The 27110-nt window shown below is 35.6% G+C and overlaps 1 protein-coding gene across 2 annotated transcripts; it reads left to right on the top strand.

The window, feature by feature from the left end:
* The first annotated feature begins 47 nt into the window (after positions 1 to 47).
* LOC139687961 (uncharacterized protein C2orf42) lies at positions 48 to 26283 on the top strand. Of its 2 annotated transcripts, none has more exons than XM_071585335.1 (14): positions 48 to 158; positions 297 to 516; positions 1517 to 1687; positions 1777 to 1914; positions 3035 to 3205; positions 4832 to 4985; positions 7019 to 7272; positions 9059 to 9181; positions 11611 to 11773; positions 14962 to 15092; positions 16828 to 17001; positions 21152 to 21302; positions 21615 to 21820; positions 24940 to 26283. In XM_071585335.1, exons 2-14 carry the CDS (start codon positions 304 to 306, stop codon positions 25063 to 25065), a joined length of 2175 nt encoding a protein of 724 aa, XP_071441436.1. In that variant the 5' UTR covers positions 48 to 158; positions 297 to 303; the 3' UTR covers positions 25066 to 26283. The 2 variants fall into 2 exon arrangements, with proteins under 2 accessions (XP_071441436.1, XP_071441437.1); XM_071585336.1 differs by having other exon boundaries at positions 300 to 516.
* The last annotated feature ends 827 nt before the right edge of the window (positions 26284 to 27110 follow it).

Below are 27110 nucleotides of genomic sequence, written 5' to 3' on the forward strand. Positions count from 1 at the left end.
GACATCTATCGAGAGAAAGAATAACGTTTCATAAAGAGTTACGAAATTACAATGGTGCAGTGGTGCTATAAGAAAATTACTAAATAATATTTTTGCTCGTTGTATATATTTGTTTCGTCAAGCAAATTTTTGGAAAAGCTGAATTTTGACAGTAACTGGTATGTTTTATTTCTGGAAATGTTTTGAACGATTCACCTATTGTGCAAAGAAACTGATTTCCCATTATGTATATTATTCTACTTGTGTATATATTTTTTCTTATTAATAATATCAGTTTTTTACTACAATAATTACAGTAGAGTCATGCCTAATGACGATAGACTAAGAGCTCTGTTGTCTGATTTGGGGAAGGCCACTCTAAGAGGTGTAAGAAGGTGCCCGAAGTGTGGTACATTCAATGGAACGAGGGGAATCAGTTGTAAAAACAAAGCTTGTGACGTAGTATTTAAAGTAGCTGGTGAGAAAAGGAAACTGTCCACTGAAGCATGCAAGCTGCATACAGGAACCACGAATTTGGTAAAACCTTATGCCGTTCTTGATTTATTTTGACGTATCTGATGAGCTCAGTTAAATGAGCATTTCCTTTGTATTATTATCAATCAGTTTCTGTTGTTTACACCAATGCCAAGGCTATAGTTGTGGTTTGTGTTGGTATGGACCTAATTTCTCATGAAGTAGTTTTTGTGTGCGAAGGTGTGATGGATCACAGGGTTGAATTCAATCTTAATATTGTAGTCATATTGGCTAAATTTATGCAGTGTATGTAATTGAATCAGTGTAGCAGATCTCGAAATTTCTCTCATTCAAATATGAAATTTTAAACCGAGTCCACGGGGTTGATTTTTTATCTTTAGCTGCTATTACATACATGCGTAGGCCTTATTATATTTGAAAGTAACTTATGGGTATATATTTTAATTAATATCCCCTGATTTCAGTTCATGTTCAGTACATTTAAATTCCCAATAGATTTGCGTAAATGTGGTTACCTTACATAGTTCATTTCTTCTGAATTAACTGGGAAGAGAAGCAATGCTTATTAGTAAAAAAAGTAAAGTTTCACCCCAGTGAGAGAGGATTGTTGCTCAGGATTATTTAAATTAGGAATTGTTAAGTGGACCATTTGGATATTTAGGACATATCAGAATTGGTTTAATCTGATCTAACCTATGCTAAAATATTTAAGTCATTGTCCAATTATTATGAACCATTTCATTTCAATCACCTTTAATATGACACTATCATGTTCAGTTTGATTAAGTAGAATAAAATGGAAATTTCTTTTTTTTTTTTAAAAATAGGTAATGCATGCCAGGGATACCTTTTAAGAAACTACCATTTAATCTAGTTCTAATTAAAATGTCTGTGTATGATGCTATATGCCGTCATATTCGGGTTATATTATTATATTTTCATACAATCTATTTAACGTACGAGTATGTGTGCACCTGATTCATATGTAGTATGCCCTAGCTCATAACATTTTAATTAATTCCTTTTTCTATTTCATTTCCAGCAAATTTTTTCAGTTCGTGTTCGTGACAAGGGCCCTGATTACAGAGGATTCGTGCAGCTTCCTCTTCTAATACCATCATTAGATGGAGATCAAACTCTATCTAATGCTTCTGCACTGATTACCGAATCTGCCTCACAGTGTTTTGTTGAATCATGCATGAGAACGATTGAAGTGAGCACTGACCTGGGCCTAGTCTAAATGAGTTTTATATTTGTAGTCATATGTTCCCCACCAATCATATCTTCTTAATTTTATTTTAGCAAGATAAAAGCGAAGGGATTGCATTGCCAACATGCCATCACATCAAAGCTGCATTGCGCTGCTATGCTGAAGCCCAACCCCTGGATTTGAAGAATAGTGTTTTAGCATCATTAAATGTCAGCAATGAAACTAAGCAGGTATGTGAAAGAATAGATTTATTTAATTACTGATGACCTCATAATCATTGGCTATTGGTTAATTATTATGTCTTGCTATGGGTCGAGTATGGTGTGCAATTTTAAAGTATTAAAATTTTTAATGTTGTTTTCTCTTTTGATTTAATTTTGTTTTGTAAATAAATATTAAAAATTTTGATTTGGAATAAAAATTTTATTGTTTCATATCTGTAGTCATATTTCTGAATAAAATTACTTACTACCTACATTTTCGAATATATGAAAATTGTTGATGGAAGACTTTTAATTATGCAAACAAATTAAACTAAAGCATGACATGATCAAATTTTACCCATGTTTCAATTGTCCAGATCCCATTCATGGTTGTTATTCTTGAATTTCACTATCTGTTAACCTAGCAGGACCAAAGCTTTCAGACGTTAACATCTAAATGAAATATGCTCCCCCTGTACTTAATTTTTCTGATTTAGAGAGGTTAAATTAAACCCAAAGGTAGAGGGCGGGGTTTTTAAACAATTTTACAAGATCAGTGCAGCAATAGGAACAGTCTGTTGGGTCCAGGTAGAGATTGTAATTGTGCTCTGTGTGATGGGAAAATAAAAATTAATTGTAAAAGCATTGTAGAAAATTCATGTTAGACAAAACCAGTAATCGTGACACTCAGGTGTATGAAGGACTGTAGAAAGTTGGCTTGGAAGGAGTGAATAGAAGGTGTTTAGGGGAGGTAAGAATAAGTTACCCTAAGAGGTACCAACGCAGCATCTTTCTTCTGAATTTGGCTTGCTGTGCAGAGCCATAAGCTTTTATTTGGTCTGTAGTTTGGTTGTGAAAAGGCAGCTCCGGAATGATTCCTCATTTTCTGTTTTAATGCACAATTTGCTATGATGAATATAAAGGTATCCTGTGTATTGCCAAGAACCCAATGCCAACCCTAAAATAGTTGAAGATGAAATTCAGGGTTATTTGTGTTGTTTTTGGTTGTAAGAGTAACATTTCTGCTTACCTATGTTTTTAACTTGCTAATTAATCTATTCTTGAGAAACCCTTTCAAGAAGTGAATTAGTGTGATTGTGAGTCAGTAAGTTCTTAAATCATATTCTGAATAGATTTTATTTTTCAGGCAATATGGCTGTTGGCTACAGAAACAACTGGACCTCTTGTTCAAAGGGTGTCAAAAACTATTATGGCTGTCAAATGCAAGACAAACCCCAAACACCCTCTTGGATACCTTCATTTTTCATTTTTCCCATGCAAGGAAAACAAATTCTTCTGCAGTTGTAAAGCTTTCAGGGTATGGATATTTTATAATATATTATGTAATTTTGATACAAAAAAATAATAGGTTAAAATTATTGGTGGAAAATTATTTGATATAAGTAAAAAATTAAAAAGTACAAAGAAAAACAAAGACGCCCTGACAATACAGTGCCAGACTGAATGTGTTTATACAAAAAAAATGTTTCTATGAGGTTTTTAATCTGTATTAAAATTATCATTGTTAATTGTACCGGCTGGTTAGGTGCGGGTATGGACAAGAATGAGAAAAAATTATGTACAAGTAGATACTGTAGATAATAATCTGGGGTTAATGCTATGAAAGCAATGTGGAGGAATTAGAAGTGTAGGCATCTTGGATGGAATGAAGGATGCTAGAAAGTATGCACAGCTAAAGAACAAGCTAATGCAATATGTGGCATGAGGTTTAAGGATACTTAGTGTTATGTTGGTCAGAGCTTAGATATAGTATTATACAGTGCTTGGATCAATCTAAAAACTACTCTAGCCTGGTAGATTTCTGTTTATAATGATTAAATAAACAGACTGGTTCGGGTTCTTGGTGGCCCAGCATCCAGGTATGATACTGTGCTAGTTTCTAGAACCCATGCTATAAGAAATTTAGCTAATACCTTTTACCCTATCACAAGTAGAACTCCACCATTATGATGTGATGATGCATGGAATATATTTTTCGAACTCCAGGTTTGGTGAAATAGTTGTAGATAGGACTCATCTCGTGGAACAAAGAATATATATGTATATGCATTGTCTCTTGTATATTTTCCAACCAATTTTTATTTTTCATTCATGTTAATTAACCACTAGACAAGGTTGATTCTAATCAATTTTCTCATTTTCCAAATTATGATGCTCTGTACAACACCGATGACTCAGTGAATTTGAGGGAAAAGAGATCATAGCTAGCAGGTCAGGATAGTGCAGATCGGGGCTGCTGTACTAAAGCATTTTACAAGAATGAACAAGAGAACAATTTTTAGTTAATGGCCGGGTTTCGATGCATTACATCATCAGGAGGTCCTGATGATGATGATGTAATACATCGAAACCCAGTTGTAAAATAAAAAAAATTTTATCAAGTGGAAAAGTGCTATGATCAGTTATTCATTATGTTCGACTTCGACCACATCACGCCTGAAGCTACTCAATTTATTTTACAATAACTTTGTATTTTGTTGTGCTGGTTTGTTACGCTATACATGCAATGCTTCCCCAACTTTCCAAATGTGTTGCATCTTTAAAAAAAAATTCAGAAAATTAATTATACTGATATTCAATTTTCAAAATGACAAAACAGCTAGAAATTTTCAATGAATTCAATATTTAAAAATAAGAAATTTTTGAAAGACTTGGAATGGTCCTTGAAAAGTGAAATACATCATGTAAAAAGGTTTAATGTTCAAATATGTTTAATTGGCACAGACTGTAAAATATTATCTATAAATTTCAACTAAAAGGCTTTTTTTAAACAAAATATGCACATGAATCCAATTTTTTTGCACAATCAACATAACTGTTGCTGAAGGTGAAGGATCTTGTGGAAAACCTTAAGCTGCAAAGAGCTTCAGTAGATTGTCAGTGCTGCTTTTTTGTCTATTAATACTAAGATTCATATTCCTAGGGCCAAGTTAAAGGAGCAGATAAGGAGGATGGAACTTTCAAGAGATGCGTCCACTTTTATGCCTGTATATGTGCATTTGCCAGTGATCCCAAATTGGCTGATGAGTTCCTATACTTCATTAACCTCGACAAAATTCTTCATCCGCATAGTTCTGGTAATGTTATATTCCTGCTTTATTTTATTCTCTTGTTGAAAGTTAGCATTAGAAGGGTTGTGATTGCCAAATATCTATCTGTTGATGATGAGAGAGAAAACATGGAAGAGGAATTGAGAGGAATTTTGAATGGGTGCAACTCTGGGGAAAGAATAGCTTTAGGAGTCACACATGGTTTGGTTTGGTTTTAGAAGGGATGCCTCTGAAAAAGTGGTGTAGCCATTTGATGACTCTTTAGTGAATGATAACGGTGACCTGTTGTTGGGTGCATGCATGAGGAACGGATTGCCACTGTGGTTTAAAGCACATCTATTTATCAGTATGTAAACTAGGTGATTGTGGGAGTATTATGGATTTTGTAGTGTGTTGATGAGAGACTGAGATTCTTAGAAAAAACCAAAGGAAATCGGAGTTGCTAAAGATGAATAGACCGCTAAATATTACATCATTGCATAACATGTTGATGGTCACTCTGTCAGGAAATCAGGAAAAAATTAGGGATAACTCAGCTTCTTCAAAAATTCATTAAAAATGGGGAAGAGGGTTAATTTTTTTTTAAAAAAAAAAGGGAAATTTGGTATACAAGTTGGGAAAATAACATAAAAATGCAAATCTGGAATTACTTGTGATGATACGATTCCCCCTGTATATTTATATTGTGAGAACAGTTTGTGTAAGACATGTCATTGAGAGCCTTGATCAACATTGAAATTAAGCTTCTGGAAAACTTCTACTGCTGAGCTTACTGCTACATCTGTTAATTCAAATATGAAACATGGTGGAATCAACCATCTTCAACTTGTTCATTTTAGTTTATTGAATTAGAAAAAAATTGAATTGGGGTGTTTCTCTCCAACAAATATTTTGTGTATGTAATATCCTGAAGAATGTGTTATGGACCTCAAAAATATCATAAATAACCTGCCTTTGAATGACAACAGTGCCATAAAAATGTGGGCAACTAATGCCATTTTTTAACTATTGTAATAAAATGTTATGAAAAATTTCTTGTGCAATATGTGAGTATCTATGAATTTGTACAGTTGTGAAACATAAAAAACCATATGACTATTAGAAACTTTGTTATAGTATTGCACACACTATAAACCGTATTTAGCTTCTAATAAGGGGGTAATATCTTTGAAAGTGAAAGAGCTTTTGTTCACTATAGCAACTTTTGATCGCTTAGCACCTATCCATTCAAATAAATTATTGGAACTGAAACTAAGAAGCAAACTATGTCCAAAACAGAGAAGAAAGTGACCCAATCCCTCACTTAAAAATATTCTTGTAGTATTTGATGATACTGTAAAACATTGATCATTTGCAGTAGTAAATTTTATGGGAGGCGACCGACAGCTAAGGTCATTTACACCATTAGGGATGGATGGGAAAGGAAGAAGGGAGGAGAGAAACCCAGCATTGGCATTAGCCTACTCATGTCGAAAGGCACCCAAGGGTCTGCAGTTTAACGTCCCATCCAACAGACATACTCCCTCAAAGTGCTCTCCACAAAGCATCCAAAGTAGGGATCGGGATACCGCTGAAAAATATTTGTTGTGTCCAGGATTTGAACCTGGACCCTCGGTGGGAAGCCTGTACGTTAGCCACTGCACTGTCCTGATCCCCTTTTACAGTATTACAACACTGACATCAGTTGGAGTGTATTTACTATCATGCCAGTGAAGGCATGCTAATAATCTGTAATAGTACCACAAACCAGGGTTTTATGCGGATGTGGTAATATTGATGCAGTCTTAAATATCTTTTTGTCCTTTGTGACTCATTTACATGTCACCATCATTGGTATATATATATGCACTGTAAGATAGTCATCATTTTCATTTGGAAAATTTTTTAGAGTTCTACCTTAATTGTACTATAAAAAGAAAAATGTTTCTATCTACCCAATGTACTTTCCTTCTGCTCAGCATTTTAGCCTTATTACATCTAGTACAATTGTATATGAGTGCATATGGTCATGATTTCAACCTCATTTTTGGATATTTTGTTTATTTAATTTGTTGTATCAGTTGTGCTGCAAAGCACTCGTCAAGCCAGAGATCAGAATCTCAAAGATACACTACCTGCAGCAAGGTCAGATGAGGCTGAAGTGGATGAAGTAGAACACCACCCACAACGCCACCTAATGACTTTCCTTGCCAACAATGGTGATCATGACGATCCCTGCAGTGTAGAAGTGGAGGTGCTACCTGAGGAAGCTGCCTTACTAGAGGCAACTGGCATTACTGTAAACGAAGATGGGCACATCACTCAAGTCATGAGTGTAAGTAGTAGTGTTTTATGTCATAGTTAATGTGAACTACATCCCTGCATACATGTCTGCTTGAACTGTGCTTAATTTACTTTATTTTAATTAAAAAATTGGCAATATTTTCCACAAAATGTAATTTATTAATGCGACCGGTTTCAATGTAACTACATCATCGTCAGGTAACAGTCATCACTCGGAGTCCAGTATATTTGCTGGAAAGCAAGTAAGGGGAAGTTAGGGGAAAGAGGGGTGGAAAATTGGCAGGCAGCATGGGTGACTATGCATGTGAGTGGGGGAAGGGATTTAAATTGCTGATAAAGGGGGATAAATTTTATTTTGTGGAAAATATTGCCAATTTTTAATTTTTTAATCGATAATGATATTCCACCATATCACGCCTGAAACGTCTCTTTTTATTACTTTGTTTTGTGGTATATCTCTTTAAAATGATAAATATTTGTAATATGCATTAAAAATATGGATTTGTAAACTTTGATTTTTATAATAATTTCATTAGAATTTTCTTAGTATGTGTACTATGAGGGTAATCCTGAAATTAAGCCCTCCAATTTTTCTACATAATCGCCATTTCGGTCGATGCATTTTTGTAAATGCTGTGACGGTTTTTGTATGCCCATGTCGTACCAGCTCGCCACCATGTCCTTGAGGAAACATTTAACTTCATCTTGTGTTCAACAAATGTTCTTTCAACTTAGGCAACAGGTGAAAGTCGCTGGGGGCCAAGTCAGGACTGTAGGGTAGGTGGTTGACAATATCCCAACCAAAGTCTTGCAGGAGAGCGATGGTTTGGCGGACAACATGTGGGCGAGTATTGTCCTGGAGAATGCATACGCCCTTGCTCAACATTCCTCTTCTTCGGTTCTGAATTGCCCGTATGAGTTTTTTCAATGTTTCACAGTACCTTTCAGCATTTATTGTGATCCCAGCAGGCATGAAGTCAACCAACAATACCCCCTTCCGATCCTAAAACACACTTGCCATGACTTTACCGGCAGACTGTGTTTGTTTGAATTTTCATAGCTTGGGCAAAGAGGGATGCTGCCACTCACATGATTGTCATTTGGTCTCGAGAGTGAAGTGGAATGCCCGGGTTTCTCACCCGTGGCAATCAAGTCCAAAAATCTATCCTTTTCATCTGCATAGTGGTGAAGAAATTCACGTGAAGAATCAACTCGATCATGGTGGTGAGCTGGTATGACATGGGCGTACAAAAACTGTCACAGCGTTTACAATAATGCATCAATCGAAATGGAAATTTTGTAGCAAAATAGATAGTTGATAAATCTTTAAAATTATGTGTATTTCATAGAAAATAAATGGTTTTTTTCTATTTCTAAAAAATTGGAGACCTTACTTTTGGGATTACCCTCATACATACAGACTATGTGCACTGAAAATGTGTATATGTGTGAAGCTTTTGGCTCATTTTATCTGGTCAACTGTGGGCACATATGGAGGAAGCATTTTGGCCTGAAAATTTGGGGTGTGTTTTCATGAATACCTAGTCTGCATAAAAATGATAGGCTACTGACATTTTAAGACTTGCATCTCTGGTCTCATGTGAGGCATGACATGTAAAACATATTCAGAAAGCATCTTAAGTGCATTTAAAAAATGGCCATGAATTTGAATTAAAAATTTTTTATTATCTACAACCCAACAATCATTACCAGCAAGGATGGCCGCTTATTTTTATTAGAGTAGCCTTCGGCAATCAAATGAGAGATTATATTAAAATCCTAAGCTTTCTCTTATATCTTTGGTATTATATTTACAGATGCACAACTTAGAAGTCCTTCCTGATCAAATAGAAGTTCAGATGCAGACTGGTGAAACAGATCCGCTTCACTTTCCTGAAGTTGGCCACTCAATACTGACAGAGCAAGATACATCTTTGGAGGTAATACAATCATGCCTTAGGTCACGTCAAATGTAGCTTGCCTTAATTGACTTGAAAATTCTAATTTTAAAGATGTACAAATGTGTAAACCATCATTTCATACTGGTTGTCATCCCATCTTTATCTTAGAGGTAATGAACCTACAGGTTCAGAAGCATCACACATTAATAAAACCCAGATAGAAGCTGCTGGAAGCATGAAGGTAACATCCAATGCTGAACTACTGAATAAATACCATTGGTATTAGATGAATACTCAGCGGGAATAATTATAGCCCTGTACTTCATTGTTTGTTGTGGACGCGAGGTGAAGTTGGGAGGAGGGAGATTGACTGCTAAACAGATCAATGTAAGGCATCCATTTCCCCATGCATAATGCTAGAACTTAACAGTTGGAAACATCTGGTGCAATAACTGGAACTACCAGGAAATAAAATGTTAACTAATTTTAAAACACATGAGACAGTCACATGGCATCTTGAAAGGTAAGAGTTAGAAGTCAATCAAGCTCATGTAATAAATATTACATTTGGAGGTTTTTGGAGAAAACATATCATTGCTTTAAAATACATTACTTAGCTGTAATAATTTCATCTTTTAAGTGTTGTTCTTATGAGAAAATTGATGAATTAGGAAAATGTTTGTGAAATGTTGGTTAATGTTAATCCTTATGTTCTCTGAAGAGGACTGCTTGGCAGTTGAAACTCTGTGTCAGCTTCTGGACACATCCCCTACCTTTCCCAAAGTGCGAGTCAGGGTTAAGGTGTCTATGCATCCCCAAGTGAGGGAGTGATTGGCAGGCCACTGGCACAGAGGGAAACCTCTCAAAAGCCCGGGTTTTGGGAGTGCCTGTGACTAGCTAGGATCAAGGCTATTTAGTACATCCAATCTAGAGAGTGCGGGATTAATTTTCATTTATTTTATTCTACTATGTGCAATTGGTGGGCTGCTGGCGGAGAGATAATTCTCTCGTAAGCCCCTGACTGGTGAGTGCTTGATAAGGGCAAGGGTCAATGCTATCTCGTACACCTTAGCCAGAGTGTTCTTGTTATCATATTTTGGTTTAACTATTTTCTGTTCTGAATCCCCCAATATAATTTCATTTTATTTTTATTTAATTTGAGTTATTTATTTATTTACTTAATTTTAATTTCTTTCTCTCATTTCCCTCACCCATCCTTTGCCTATTTGTAAGAGTGCGGCTGGGGTTGATTCTTCCCATAATATTCATGCGGCCGTAGTTACCGTTTGCTTCATACACTTTAATTATGGTTGTTGAACTATGTGACCTGTGGAAGTGATTCAAACTGTGTATTGAAAAGTTAGCATCTGCCTCCATGGAGTTTTGACGCAGTTGTTTTCCAGCATTTGTCTATTGAGCTGAAAGGGTGTTATGGATGTACTTGTGTTACTGTACTATTAGAGGTTTATTCCGGACTTTGGACAGCAGGATATTTGGATAGCAAAATGTAATATATCAACTTGTAGAATTAGGCTGAATGTTAAAAATAAATGTCAAAGCAAATGATTTTCTTAAAATATTACAATTGGATGCAAAGGAATTGGGTAATGAAGATTTGATGGAGTTAGTAGATCAGTTATGAAGGGTAAAATTTCTGAGGCTGGAAGTCAAGATGTCAAAAATCCTGAAATGTCCTAGCCTAAAAATGGTAGAATGCTTTCATTTAGTGGAGAAAGCATCTCCAGATTTTTAGGCTCAGGACACTAGTGAAGGGCACTTAATGACGTATCTTGAGCAGTTAATGGTGCACTTGTGTACAGTTAACTGCTCTAGATACTTCATGATATTTTATGTAGAGAAGTTATCATACAAACATGACTGGACAAATATATGCAAAGAACAGAAACTAATGATGTGTGATATGTATGGTATCAATATCTCTGCAGATGCTACATAACTATGGTTTCACAATTTTTTACCTATTGGTCAATTAGATTTTAATTATGAACTTCTATACTTAAGTAATTCAGTCCATAATGGATAAAATTTCATTTTCTTTTCATTTAGAATGAAATGAAAATGAAATTACTCGAGCATCACTTTGTGAAAACGTTTGATTTCCATTAAAATAAAAGTATAGAACAAGTCAGTATTCACACTTAATGGGCCAACCAAGTTTCAACACAGTGTGTCAATATTAAGGTAAATTTCGATCATTGTCCTCTCGTATAAAAACCAAAATTCAAAAATGGGAGAGACATGATCGGGGGTGGGTGTCTGCCATTGGCAGAAGAAAATGGCATGGGAAGAGAGAATGGAGGGTAGAGATAAGAGAGTGTTGATTCTAATGGGAATACAAGGGATGAAAGCTCAGGGGTAGGGAGAAGAATCGACCCACCCTTCCCCCACATTAAAGTCAAAAATTTTCCTTGGTATTTTCATTAATTTTTTTAACCATAAACTTTCAGCAATTGCTTGGATTGAAGCGAAAGCGCGAAGATCCAATTGCTCAGGCAAGCTCAGCCCTCCTAACACTGCAAGATGGTGGCAGTTCTTCCACTTCTGCTCCAACCCGAAAACCTGGCGTGAAGAGACAGCATGGCTCTATAGGAAGCTTAGCTGTAAAACATGGTAAAATTAATGTGCTTTGAAATCCTCATTTTCTCACTTTGCATTTGATTTTCCAGAGCTTTAATGCATGCATTTAATGTATCAAAGCATACAGTCCTTATTTATACTGCTGTATTTATTATGCATATACTGCTATAATTCTTTATATGCCTATGTAGATCTATGCAATAGTGCTTTCTGAATTACCATAAAAGTACCATAAAAAGTGGACTCATGACATATATGGGTTATAAATAAATTCACCACAAAATTTCCTGTGATTCTATTTTGTATTGTAAATAATGAAGCTGGCTGTGCAATAAGATATTCATAGTAAGCATTTGGCTGGAAAAGTTATTGGCTCAGTTGTTATGCTGCATTAAGGAGTGAATCATTTTCAGCCAAAATGTGACAGTAAATTTAAAATATTAGCTTCCCCAGCTTCTTTTATTGGTTGTATTAGACATTTTTGGGTGTAGCTCCATTTATAGATAAGAAAATTGACATGTCACTCCTTTTACTGGGGCATCGTCTGGTGAAAATGTTAAAATGTACATTCTTTTCTTTCTATAGGCTCCAGTACCCATGACCATTGCTCCATTTTTGTTCTATAAGTTCACATCCATTGACTAACATCAATTTCTTAAACAGGTTTCAGGGATCTCTTCCAATTTGTACTGAGGTTGCAAATATCTTCATTACTAAAATTTGGTCTTCTTTTTGCCATTTCTATTGATTCACATATTAATTGTGGATGATACTCATGTTTGAATGTTGAGCAATAATGAAATAATTTTCATGGGCCAGGCAGCCTACATAGAGTGGGCATTCATTTTAGGCTATCATTCTTCAGATAATAATGTTCCCAGTAAGAGGAGCGTGAAAAATAAAGTTTTTAATTAACTAATGTAGCTTTACAAAAAAATGTTCTAATACAATAGTTTTTGGTAAAAATATAACAAATAACAGTAATTGGCTTTATCCAAAAAAATCAGTAAAACTGATATTACAGAGCACATATAAAAAAATGATTGGGTAGTACATATTTATTTCAGTATCTGGAATATTAACATGTTCTGAATGTGGTTCTCCTGATAAGGGGGACGTATTTAAATTATTTATTGTAATACTAAGAGAAAGGTTGGCATTAAACTACGGATGAGTCATTTTACTGTTTCTCCTCTCCCCTATGTACAACATTGAGCAAAGTTTTTCAGTTTTCATCTATTCTAATATCTCAATCTCTAGAAAGGCAGCCATCAGCTTGTACGTATATTGTGATGCAACTCTTAGAAAATTCTTTGGTTTAAAATTTTTAATTTCCGAGTCTATTGCCAATCAGTTGCCTCCTTCCCCAGCTGAATATTTTATTTAATGTGAGTTCTTCAAGACATAAAAAGGTGTAAGAAGAATCATGGCTTATTTTTGACCTTTGTGTAGGAAGGGCTAAACTTGTGTTTTTTGGGGTAAATGTGTGTTAGCAACTGTAATACCTTTATAAGTACCAATAATCAATTTAAGAAATTTAAGGGGGAGACAACTAATGGTTTCATGCTGTTGTTATGACATCCTTAAGAGGCATTACACATCTACTTATGAGGTGATAGAAATTTGGGCTTCTCTGCTTTAGCCCTCTACCCCCAAACAGTTTAGCCTACCTGAAACCCATAGCCCAAAGACTCTGAATGAGCCATAGTAGTCCATTTCACTGTGCCTTGTCATTGGATAGCTGATAAGGTAACATACTCCTGCAATTTTATAGCTTTAAATTGTCTGAGAATGTTGAGAATTCTACAGATTTTATGAAAAATTATCCTCATAATCCCCATCTAGTGGTGTATTCATACTATTTGGTGTTAAACTTCTTTTTACTTTGGCACCCCAGTTAAAGAGGTAGTGATTGTCTCCGTTTTCTAACAGCGTAAAGAAGTTCAACTGCAGTTAATTAATTTGTAATGAGTTTGAATCTTTTAAATATGTAAATGTATTTCAAAATTATTTGATTTTAAAAGTTCTTTTTATGCTCATACTCAGAGCTCAATCATGGGGTCACCTCTTTCCTCAGTTGTAGCCATATATAAAATTTGTTGCACAAATTATCATGCAGGTTGTGATTGACAATATACCATATTGAACACAGTAATCAACCCGAAGGTCAGTTTGGTAGGTGATGGTAGAGTTCACCCAGTACTAAGCCGTACGGCGTGTGAAATTCACACATCAGGGTAGGGGGGCCAGTTCTTTTCCCTCTGCTGGTTATGGTTACCAAGGAAGATCTCGTACTCAAAAAAAAACACAGCTTGGGTGGAGCTGCAGGTGCCCAGAGGGCCTTGCCCGGGTATACCATATTAGCCCAAATATAATGCAACCCTGAATATAGTGTGATGAACCCAAGGACAAACACTAGATTAATTAGGCAGGTGGAAGGGTTTGAATTCCAGGCAGTAAAGAGTTTCATTGACTGGAAATTGAATCGGGGATCATTGACTTGCCTGGTCAATTTTCAGATCACTAAGCTATTAAGGAGCATGTAGTTAGTGCTGAAATCCTGGAGGTTTAATGCAACCGAATGCCCTAATTATTTGGGCAAGAGATTGTGCTCGTGAGCTATTTCACCTACTGTCAGAGGAATGAATGGATATGCAAGAGGAAAGGATAACAGATGAGTTTCTATCTTGAACAGGAAGGAAAAGATCTCAATGGGTAGCCATAGTGGTGTTTTCCCCTTCCTCTCCAACCACAAACCCAATGCTTTAAATGTGCGTCTGTCACATAAAAATATCCCGCAAATCTTCCAAGTATTCTTAAAATTCCAGGTAAATTAAGTAAATTTCAAATTCACTTCTATTCCCCAAATCCTACCAACTCTATACAACCATGTCTGATGCATAACCTGCTCCATATTCTTGCAAACTCTATTCCCAAACAGTAACTTCTCAAATATCACCTATCCATTCAGGTTTCTTCATGCTGTTCAAAAAATGTTGTATGTTTGCATGATTCCTAAAATGTAAGCTCTGCACAGCCTTATGTATTGGCCAATGCACAATGCCCCTCAATATTAGAATTGAGGACCTCAAAGCATCTGGTGACCCATCCTTCCCATCTACCTCCCTCCCAGTTCCCAATAACTATGCACACTCACTCATACGTGTACACTTGTCTATATGGTTATATATATTTTTATGCTATACTTCATACATTTGTAGATCCACCGGATGAAAATGCCACACATGTCAGTTTTCTTGATTGGCTGGGCTCTGTTGCTGAAAGAATAAACCAGGCGATGCATTATCAGTTTGATGGAAAACCTGACCCATTGATCTTCCATATATCCCATGTAAGTATTTTATGGTTGTTTATTTCATATTTTGCTATTGATTGATAATTTAACTCTTATAATAGGGCATCTGCTTTATTGTGGACCATAAATTTAGATGAATGATTTTATGAAGTCTGTGGGTATTGTGACAGTGCAGTGGCTAACGTACTGGCTTCCCACTCAGAGGGCCCGGGTTCAAATCCCTGGGGCAGCAGATATTTTTCAGTTGTATCCCCATTCCTACTTGGGGTGTTTTGTAGAGAGCACTTTGAGTGAGTACGCCATACATCAGATGGGAAATTAAACTGTGGACCTCTTGGTACCTCTCATTAAGAGTAGGCTAATGCCGATGCTGGGTTTCTCTCCACCCTTCATCTTTACCTCTCCATCCCTAATGGTTCAAATAACCTCAGCTCTGGTCAGTCGCCTCCCCTAAAACTACGACTAATGTTTAAGTGGGAATAATAAAGTAAGGATCAGCTACAGTAGTTAATTTTCAAACCATGTTATATGTATATAGATAAATATATGTTAAGTGTTAGATGCCTCTAAAATTTTAGCCTTCAAAAGCTGGATGCACATATTTCCTGGGCATTTATTAAGGCGAACCAACACGTCAATTTTTATAGAAAATTTCTTAAATTCTTGTATGCTTGATATTGGGAAAACCGTAATCATTCTGAGGGTGTTATTTTCTGTTTAATAATCTTTAATTAAATGCTTATCATGTTGATATTAAAATCATTGAGGGAACTAGGGCTCTCCACTTACGTAGATTTGTCAGCTACTCTCCAGAGTAGGTCATGTTCTAATTTCAGAAACTCACTGCTAAAACAAAGACATATGACTATCTGGATACTAGAACTTTCTGATAAACCACGTGTGGTATGGGGTAATGAAACTCGCCCCAGTATCATAAATTTCACCTGTAGAAGGAATTGGTACGAATAGAGGCCTGGCATCACGTCTCAAACCACTCTTGGGTTTGAAATCTGTGGTTCAGTTTGCCCCATCATTTTTTATTAATTTAGTTAGGGATTTAGCCTGGGGACAATGTAGTCCAGGGGTAGAGCATTTGATAACTGACTGGAAAGTCCAGTTTCAATTCCCGGGTACACCTCTCTGGGCACCCTCAGCTCCACCCAAGCTGTAATTTTTTTGGGTACCAGATCTGGGAAAGAATAGCCTGCAGAGGGTACGGAACCGGTCCCCTGCCTTGATTTGTGAATTTCACACACCATTGGGCTTAGTATAGGGTGAACTCTACCATTACCAACCAAACCGATCTTGAAGTTGATTACTGTGTTTATGGTTTATGGGATTTAGTTACCATGCAATTTCAAGTGTTCAGAACTTCATTCTATTTTCTGCTTAAATGTCTGCATGTTAAAGAGGAACTATAGCATTTCACTAAAGCTATTGATAAATATTTCTAGGAATGGGGACCCCAGTAAATTTTTGATGTATTATTACTAATTCTTATAGTAAAGTGACATGATTATTGTAAATCCGAGTGTTGTTTCATGGACTCTAACAAGTCTGAATTCACTCTCATTTTTCATAGTGAATGAAACAGGTGCCCTTGGTGTTGTTTGCTTTCTTTTTAAGTGATTGATATTCACTGATAGGACACCTATAGCATGAAGTGAATTAAATAATAATTTTTATGAATACTGAAGTTTCCATGAGTACTTGAAGAGTGATGTGCTGAAACTCTTTTGCGTTATGATAACAATTTTTGTCATTTTTGCAGGCCTTCTTTGAGTGCTTGAGGGAGAGAATATCTTGTGGCGGAAAGAAGAAAAGGCTACCAAATTTTACCCGAGCCTTTGTGAGAAAGGATAAGCTACCTATGGGGACTTTTACGAAATACACCTGGCATATAACAAATGTTATTCAAGTCAAACAGATATTTGATACTCCAAAGGTACAGTACTTGGGGTTCATATTAGAGCATAAGTGTTTTGTAATGTTTTTAAGGTAGCTTATACACAGCAGCATGTTTTGCATATTTATTTGATTTTATGAGTCTGTCACTATCCTTATGGCCATGCCATTATTTGCATGTGTGGACAATTATTGCATTATATTTATTTCTACCATATATGAATGGGTTTATAAGGAATCTGAGTTTCATGCATCTGTTGGCAACTAAGATCCAATATTGTCAGGAATGTCTCTTTGTTAGTTTTGGAGAGATAGAATAACGTAGTTAAGCATCAAATATGCACACACTCTTTATGTATGCAAGACATAACTGGCTGTGCCATAGAGTACACAGAGTTCATGTAGCTGCTGTTGAGAAAAGCATTTTAAGTACTAAAAATGGCATTGTTTAGCGTGCAAAAATGGTGTGTATATATCTGTTTTATTTACTTGCCTTGTTTAACATCAGTCAATATGCATTGCCAGTTGAGTGTGACATGTTGTAATGGTTTACTGGGGTGAAATGTGTGTATTCGTGGGTGTGACATTTAAAATAAGGCTGAACACAGTGTGACAATGAACCCGAGAAGGCCACAGACCATCAGCAATTTTCCAATGAGAAAAAGGGGCCCCTACAGAAAAATTCCCATCTGCTGTGGACTCATGGCATCAGTGTTGTAAAAAATGTTTATGTCTACAGGGAGATAATGTTGAGAGTTAACAGTTTCAATTTTCAAGTTTCAATTACCTGGTGCGAGTAGATTATCAGAAAGAAATTAGAAGACCTTAGAACTTGAAGGTATACTGAACTCTCTGAATCATTAGTTGGTGTTTTGTATTTTTTAATTGATGATTTCCCTGTCTTTTAGTGGAGTTAACTCCGTGGATTACCCATTGCTTTCTTCTATGTTGGTATTTTATATGAACATCCACACAAAAATCATGATTTGCACTTCTTAATTTAGTGTTAGCAGTTAAAAATATTTTCTCTCTTCCTTACCTTTCAGATTAAAGAAAGGAATTTGTATCCTTGCATGGTGTAAATATTATGTTTCTTAAAAAACACAATACATACTGTAAAACCTTCATATAGTTAGTGAAATGCCTACACTTGAAATTTTTAGTACAATGAAATGTGATTGGTTGGTTTTGTTCTTCGGTTCAATCATTTCTTGAGATTAGAATGTGAATCAAAATAACAAGCATTGTAGCTGGAACTGATATTTATTCAAAGATGTTTTTCACATAAAACCTTGAATAAGGTTTTAATATCCTCCAAAGAGTATCAAAGGTTCCATGAAATCTTTTTAGATAAAATTATTATGAAGCATTGCTGTTTATTTGTTTCCTATGTTTCTTCGTTTATCTCCATTTAAGCTCTTATGCAGATATGTGGTACAAAATTGTTCATAATTAGTCGGAACGGAGGGGTTTTAGTTTTATTTAGAAGAGGAGTAAGAGGTATACTGCTCCTATTTATATTGTAATTATATTAGTCACCCCTTATGATGTGAAGAAATGCTATGTGAAACCATTAGTCATATGCTCATGGATGAAGGTATAATGGTGAGTACCTAATGTAGACTTTTTAACTACCTCTCCAAGTTCAAATAAGAAATTTGTTGAAACCCACAATCTGAAAAACTTGTTCAGTGTATCCAAGTAAATCAAATTTAAATGTAGAATTTCTCTCCAAAATTATTTTATGGGTAATATTTTTAAACGAGTCATTATGCATATCCAAAATATTATAAATTACTTTTTACCTATGTACATTCCTTTTTTGACCAGAAAATCAGTTGATTCGTGTGACAACAGTGCTTATGAGAATAAGAAAGTTGTGCCATCATTTTTCAGTATTTAAACTCAAAAATTCGTAAAGATTGTAAGTAGCATATTGTGATAGGAGGAAACTTATCATAAGCCATGCATGTGACTTCTGACAAAATGCTAATTTTTTTAAAGCGATCAGGCTTTTGTTTGCTATTACAACCACCAATAGCTTATTACCTATTCATTCACCTGAATCTTTTTCCTGTAAGCATTCATAATTCACACCCCTGGGCTAACTGACATTCACAGTACACAGTATTCATACGATATCTGCCACGAAGGGCCATATCACTCGGTATTAAATAATATTCCTCTATGTATCTCGTCCACTTCTTGTTTATCTTTTTGAAAGAAAGTTTATCTTGGAGAGCAAAGCATACGATAGTGTATTTGATTTTTTGGAGAATAATTTGTAATCTATTTCTGTTTTTTTAATGTCTGCTTATGTTTTCATGATGATATTTATGGTTATACAAGGTCTGTACCAAAGAAGATGAGACTACGGGCATACTGCTTGATGGATTACAATCAGTGAAGTGTCACCTTTTAGTGGCCTCTGTGATAAGTAAAACATCACCTTGCTTGTGGCCCTATCTTGACCTGTCTCCGCACAACAGCGATCATTGTCTGAGCATGCACACACATGCTGTACAAATTCTTCTGTCTGTGGGAATGAAGGTGTTAGAGGAGCCGCACATGTGCATTGAATTTGCTTTAATGCTCGGGAAAAGTGCAACTGAAGCTTAAGCAATGATTCAAGAGGCATTTGGAAATGAATTTATGGGTCAAGCACAGTGTTCTCCATGGTGCAACCGCTTCCAGTCTGGACAAACCTTGACCGACAAAGAACTGAAAAGTGAATGACCATCAACGTCAACAAACAATACCCATGTAGACAGTGTAAATGATTTAATTTATGCAAACCATAGATTAACTGTCAGGGAGATTGCCAATGAAGTTGACATGAGTGTTGGATTTTGTTTCCCCATTTTGACAGAAATTTAAGGCATGCAATGAATCACGTCCAAATTTGTGCTACGAGTGTTAACGGATGAACAGAGGCAAAAATGTCTTGACATCAGCCATGAGATGCTTGATTGTTCAAATGATGACTGAAACTTCTTAAATACAATCATCACAGGCTACAAAACCTGGGTTCATGGTTTTGATGTAGAAACCAAAACTCAGTCTTCACAGTGGAAGGGGCCATGTTATCCACCACCCAAAAAAGCGCGGATGTTGTGATCAAATGTGAAGGTGATGTTGATGGTTTTCTTTGATTGGGAAGGGATTATTCGCTATGAATATGTACTAATAAGGCAAATAGTAAATAAGGGGCACTGTATAGTGGTTGTGAGAAGGTTAAGACATGTCATGTTACGGAAGAGATCACTAATGTGGAAAAGCAAGTCCTGATGCTTTCATCAAAACAACTCACTGGCATACACATCATTGATTGCGACCAAATTTTTGGCCTAAAACAGCACACCAGTGATCCTCCAGTCACCGTCCTCTCCACATCTTGCTCCTACAGACTTTTTATATTTCCAAAGTTGAAATCCTCCCTGAAAGGATGCTGATTTAAAACTATTGAAGACATCCAAAAAAATTGTGCTGCAGACCTAAAGGCTATCCCAAAAGAAGCGTTCCATTCGTAAGCTGGGAAATATGTTGGGAGCGTTGTATTGACAGCCAAGAGTGGTATTTTAAAGGCAGTAAGCATGATTAAAGCATAACTAATAAAATCAAGTTTTTATTCAAACAGTCTCATCTGTTTTTGAACAGACCTTGTATGACCATATGGATGTAAATAAATTATTATTATTGGAAAACTTTGAGGGAGGCATGATAGTCCAGTATGTAGAATCATCGGCTACTGACTGGAGGGCCCAGGTTCAATTCTGGGTGAAATCTCGAGGAACACTCCATCGAACTGATTTTTTCAATACCACATATTCTTGAGAAACCATAGGTAAATGCACGGAAAGAAACTGGTCATAATGTATGAATGTCACTTGCTGTTGAGCTTTTTGCTAGGTGAGCTCTACTGTTACCTATCAAGTCAATTTACTTGTAAATAACTGATTTTTAGCCTTTTATAACTGAAATTGAGAATTTAAACTATGGGACAACCCTACTCGAAAGCTATAAAAAATCCAATCATGCCATCACCATTTTTAAATACCTATTAATTGAAACTTCAATAGTTTTGCTGGAGTCATAATAGAGCTGGAGCCCTCATCTCTGTTTAGAGCTCTGGTTTAGGATTCTTTGTGTGGACATTACTAGAGACTCACTGTTCCTTTTCTTCCAAACAGATGCCATTGGAAGTCACCCAGAGTTTTATTCAAAGAAGGGATGGTACTTTTGAACTGTTTGAACAGCCGCAAGATAAGAGTGAAATGTACAGAAAATTGGAAGGTCAACCACTCATTAAACCATTGGAGCTGAAGACGTTCTTGAAAGTTGGTGGGTTTGCATAATGTTATATTCTTTGTTATAGGAAATATATTTATGACTTTACTGCCAGGGCTCTTTCATTGTACTGCCAACCAGCCTTCATTTATCTCCAAAGAAACTGCAGGAGATGCCGCAACAATAACTTTTAACGGAGTCATCCGCTAATGTGCATTGTAGTCAATGAACCTTAACTCAATAATTTCCAAGGTTGATACTTTTTTCTTAATAATTCATTTTTTAGAAACTAACCTCCTTAAAAATATAAATAAATTATTTGTGATGAAATGTTTTAAAGCTTTGTTGAACTATTTATTTTCTCAGGAAACATGTCACCAGGACAGACAACACCGACACCATTTGTGATTGAATGGATTCCGGATTTGTTACCACGGTCTCACATTGGTGAGCTCAGGGTCGAGTTTGAGTATGGACACCAACGCAATGGGCTTTTTGAAAAGCGTGATGGATCTTTAAACAATGCACTTATCTCATCTTCAGAGAAGCCTTATGTGGCCATTCCCAGTCTGGTAAGTTGATGTGTTCTTTTCAGTATAATAATAACAACATATTTATTTGTCCAGTGGACAGTGTACAGTATTGAAAATAGATGTATAGGGGGGCACGTCAGTGGGATATTGATCATATTATTACCAAATAGAAATACTAAATACAGCGGTGACAGGAAATTTGTGTACACTTTAAGTGTTACATATATATTCTTTGACCGTATGATAACACTCATGTATGGAAATAGATTCACTTACTAACACCCAACGTATAGAAATAGATTCTTCTTGAATAGTGAAATTCTTCTCTCACAGTGAATTGTGAAATTCTTGTCTCGTATATCTAAAATCGAGATCTTAAATCCATTCTCGAGAGAGTTTTTGTCTGGCTCAGTGAGTTCAAAAGATTGGCTAATGTTTTATATTTTGGAAATTACCATTTCATGTAAATTGTTTGTACTCAGTATTTATATTATTAATTAAAATTGAAAATAAACAACTTGGCTTTATTTTCAATTTTAATATGAAGATTTTCCACTAGTGACGCCAGAAACTGTTTTATTAGCAATTGATTTTAATATAAGAAACAGTACAAGTGATTGAAAGGTAGATGTACAGTAAAACATCATAATTTTTTAATTCAAGGAACTACAAACGTTACCTCCAAAGTATTCAGGTTTGAAATAAAAAAAAACTTAAAAAACTTACATATGATTCAGTATTTGGACTGAAAAATAACAATAATATACTTGAGCTCTGCATACTTCTGGGGTTTTCACTGTGTTAGTTGACTTGAACTGGCAAGTGAGAAGCATGCATAGCTCATCTAATCCACACTACAGAAACCCAGGGATCGAGATGGTGCGGGGGCTAAGATACTGGCTTCCCATACAGAGGGTGCGGGTTCAAATCCCGGCGGTATTGAATATTTTTCAGCGGTATCTCGATCCGTAACTGAGGTGCTTTGTGGGAGGCACTTTGAGTAAGTACACCGTCCGTCGGATGGGACGTTAAACTGCGGACCCCTCGGTGCCTTTCGTAAAGAGTAGGCTAATGCCGATGCCGGGTTTCTCTCCACCCTTCATCCTTTCCTGTCCATCCCCTATGGCACAATTGACCTCAGTTGTCGGTCGCCTCCCCTCAAAACTACTACTACTACAGAAACCTCTGAAAGAAAATTATGTACATATTACCTAGCAAACTCAACTGATTGTGTTGTTACTATCAACAGACTTGGCAGGCACTTGATGGAAATAATGAATATTGGCTTAGAAGGACTGTGTGTATTGTATCTGAATCCATTTTCCATTATCCATTTTCACGAATATGTTTTTACTATATAGCCATAAAAAGTTAACATATTATTGGTTATTAATAAAAAGTCATTTTTACCCTATAGGGCAGTATCATGCCAGGCATATCAAAGTGGCCAGCTTATAGTGAAGGTTTTTACACCATGATTAGGAAGGAATAGCATTATGTCACGTAAATGCTAAAAAAATAGGAAAATAAGGGATGAAGCAGAATGAAGGGTAGACTGAGATAAGAGCATAAAGGGTAGACTGAGATAAGAGCATGAAGGGTAGACTGATCAACTGACATAGCCCATGAAATCAATGCACCTAAGTCCTTACCAATAATTACTGAGTCTTGTAGCAGTTTTATTTACACTTGTAAGGACTGAAAAATGAATCATAAATTTGTCAATGATGTGTATGCTGTATTATCTCCTCATTTCTTAAAAGTCCTGCATGCTTCTGTACACTTGAACATTCGTATAATATGTTTGTAAAAATAAAAAGGTTTGACAGAATGCAGTAATTACTAAAATAAACTTTTTTGCTTGCTTGCATACAGTAGTGAGGCATTCAAGGTAATAAAGAAAGAATTTCCACAGTGAAAAACATCCCTCAATACAGTACACTTTGAAGCATACATTCAATGCTGGCAGGAACCTCTAGGAAGCAAATGAACTTCCCCCAAGTCCTGGAATTGCATTCAAAATAAACAATTACTAATTCCTAACAGAAACATTAAAAATGTTACAATGGCTAGAAGAGTCATCACTCTTCTGCATGTTCCATGTGAAGGTTTATGTCCATTTATTGTAGAAGTTAAGTGTCTGTCTAAATTTGCTATTCATCAACATAATTTTTCCATCATTGATATTGCAGCCATTATCTCCTTTCAATAACAAAAAATAGTTGTACTGTAACTATTTTTATAACACAGCCACCAAAATTTCAAAATAAATATCACTATCAATATATGCTGTTGTCTCATCACAAAACATAAAATAGGACATTATTATGCTTGAGAATCGTTTGAACCATATACTACCATAATTTTGTTTACATTTCTTAAATGACATTAAGTATCATTTGAAGTAATTTTGATATTATAATCTAAGAAAGTGTCTTTTTATGTAAGTTGCTGTAGATTTTACCTCTATGTTGTTGACTTAAGGATGAATAAAGTTAAATTTAGTCCTTTATTTAATGTGCAAAAGAAGTAACCAAAACGGTTGGAAAAAAATTTTCTGAGTAGGTCTCCTGCGGAGAAACTACTATTTTTAATGAAATGAAATTAAAACAAAATAAATGCAGCGGGTGGTCTCACCTGCTCGGAGGTCGGCCCGAATAACTATCGGCATTTTAACTATAATTGTGTACATGAAGTAATGGGCATGCTAACAAGGAAAGAGTGTTTGTGAGGAATATCCCAACAAGTCCAATGTTTGAATTAAGCAGGAGCAAAGTAATGAGGTTTTAACTTAAATATAGCATCTCATGAACAACTCCTCCATAAATAGGCATAAGGTTTATATTATTTGCTACAAGGTGTTTACAGTCAGTCAAAATATACCTTTAAAGTAACTTATTTGTAAATGCTAACATATTCCTGTATTTAGTTGTTTCAATAAGTATGTTCTATAGTTGTGCTGATTACAGTGATATTTGTGTTGGTACTCATTCATAATTTCAAATGTGTTTTCTAAATATTGAATTCTTTGAGTCGCATTTCACAGTTGGGTAGAATTTTCCTTAATATTGAAGCTCACCTTTTTGCAATAAATTGTTTGACTATGGTTTTAGTATGGGAATACTTGGTATTTATTTTGTAATAAATATCTTTATCAGGCACGGCAAAGGCAGAACAGTGGATTGGCTAAAGTGGCCAGAAAGGAAGCATCCACGCAAAGCAGTTCCTCTGCAGCAAGGACAACACTTGTGACATCAGATGGCAACTTACTGACCATTCCCTGATGAGAAATTGCATAATTTGGTGGTGATTGACCCTAGAGGTGGGATTGTAAGGGATTAAGTGATGGGCTTTTTCCCTCTTGGTCAATTAAGTAATGTGAAGACATGAGTCTTGAGACTGCATTGATGCAAGAATGTTTGCATTGGGTGAGGCTGAATTCGAAATGATGATTTTTTACATTTTCCTGTTATGCATTATTCCATTAAATCATTTTATGTGTCAAATTGTAAAACATGATATCACTCTGCATACCAGGGTAATGCCATATCATGAGAAATAATTTATCCTTTTTGTAATGTGGCCTGTTATTAGTGTTCACATTTTGATCCGCTGATTCGACTCTGTTGATTTATTTGAATGATTTTATTCAGAATCCATGCCATCAAAGATGGCACTGTGTAAACAAATAATTTTCAATTCTTGATTCCTCTTATCCTCTTGGAATGACTGACTGAGTATTATTTAAAATTTCCCTGAGAGTCATGATCATTACCAATGAATGTCACGTATAGTTTCTTTGTAGTCAATATTATACTCTCACAGTTTGAACACTGTGTCAAGAGTTGGTTTGTCTTCAAGTTTGGTATCTAGTCAATGAACAAGCAAAAGCATCAAGGCCTCTTGATTGATTGGTTTTGTAAATATGTAAAAAGAGTGAATTATGATGGGTTTCATGCCCAAAATCGAATTGTAAATAGCAAGCAAATGATGTTATTAATAATTTTTATTATTGGAGCATTTTATGGGACAGCTGTTATAAAATGAAGTTTTATGTGATTCCATGTGTAGCCAACAATGAATTCAAGGAAAGGTTTTTTAGAGCACAGGAAAATAAACAAGGGTAATATATGGTGACCATTTGAATACTGTAATTTTTCACTGTACACCGCAAGTAATCACTACAAGATAATTAATATTAGTCTTTCATTCATGCATTCAACATTTTGTGTCTTGTTTTCCATTTGTATTGTTGCTGTAACTTAATTGGTGCATTAATGAAGTTACTTCGTAGTATATCTGCTGTTTTTAAAGAATTGCAACTAAATGGAGCAAGTTATGTTTCATTTGAATGCAGTGGTTTAGTCTAAGTGTAAGAATGACTAACAATTATATTGATTCATAGTGAATTAATTTAAATTTAAAAACAACTTGGTTGGTCCTGAAAATGAATTGTCATTGGTATTGTTACATAATGGCTTTCATGAATAAAGTCCTTGGCTACTCAGCTTGAAAAATAATTTATTCATTTTATCACATAAATGTTTCGCATATTAATAAAATGATATTTTACCAGTTAAGGTAGGTTTTAGATGGGCGCCTATATGATTGCAATACATTTACTTGCCCCTCTGGACATAAGCACAACCTTTCATCAGATGCTGCTGTAAGTCTCTCTTCAATTCCGCATACTTCCTTCAATCCATCCCACATGTCTATCCTATTCCTACCCCTTCCTAGTTTATGTGATGCTCTGCATCCACTTTTTCTGCCTCTGTTTAATTTCCCCTAACCATCCCCTCTCCTCCCCCACCTCACCTAGTACTTGGTCATTTGTTTTCCTTTCTGTTTACTTCACTTTTTCCATCCGCTCCAAATCCACCTTTCAAAATTCTCCAATCTATATCTATGGTCCTGCTTCAATGGCCACATTTCTGTACTGTACACTTTTTTGGATAGCATGCTCCACATCAAAATTTTGATGAGCTGTTTCTTAACATCCTTACTCAAAAATCCTGTCATCAATTCCCTCCTCCTTGTGAAAGCTTCTTTGCCAATTTCAATTCTTCTTCCCATGTCCCTACTTCTTTGATCATCTTGGTCCAAAACACTTCCAAATTATGTTAGCTGTTCCATTTGCACAAGTTTATGAGCTCATATTTGTCTTGCATATTGCTCATAAATTTCTTTTGGTCATTCTATCAGTTTCAGTTGTGCAATTTAAATCAATTGCTACATTTTCTTAAAGTAAAATTGACTGGTAAATGTATTAAATTATTCAATGTCTATGTGTAATCTGAATTAATTGGACATATTTCTGTTTGACAGA

The sequence above is a fragment of the Hetaerina americana genome, unplaced genomic scaffold, assembly GCF_022747635.1.
Source record: "Hetaerina americana unplaced genomic scaffold, ioHetAmer1.1.p SCAF_2, whole genome shotgun sequence".
NCBI classification, from domain to species: domain Eukaryota; kingdom Metazoa; phylum Arthropoda; class Insecta; order Odonata; family Calopterygidae; genus Hetaerina; species Hetaerina americana.

What these genes read in the sequence shown, in the direction of transcription:
- LOC139687961 (XM_071585335.1), top strand. Translation starts at nt 304, where the DNA reads ATGCCTAATGACGATAGACTAAGAGCTCTGTTGTCTGATTTGGGGAAG. An exon ending in TCAGCAATGAAACTAAGCAG is followed by an intron (nt 1,915 to 3,034) that starts GTATGTGAAAGA and finishes TTTATTTTTCAG; the next exon opens with GCAATATGGCTGTTGGCTAC. An exon ending in ATGTGGCCATTCCCAGTCTG is followed by an intron (nt 21,821 to 24,939) that starts GTAAGTTGATGT and finishes TATCTTTATCAG; the next exon opens with GCACGGCAAAGGCAGAACAG.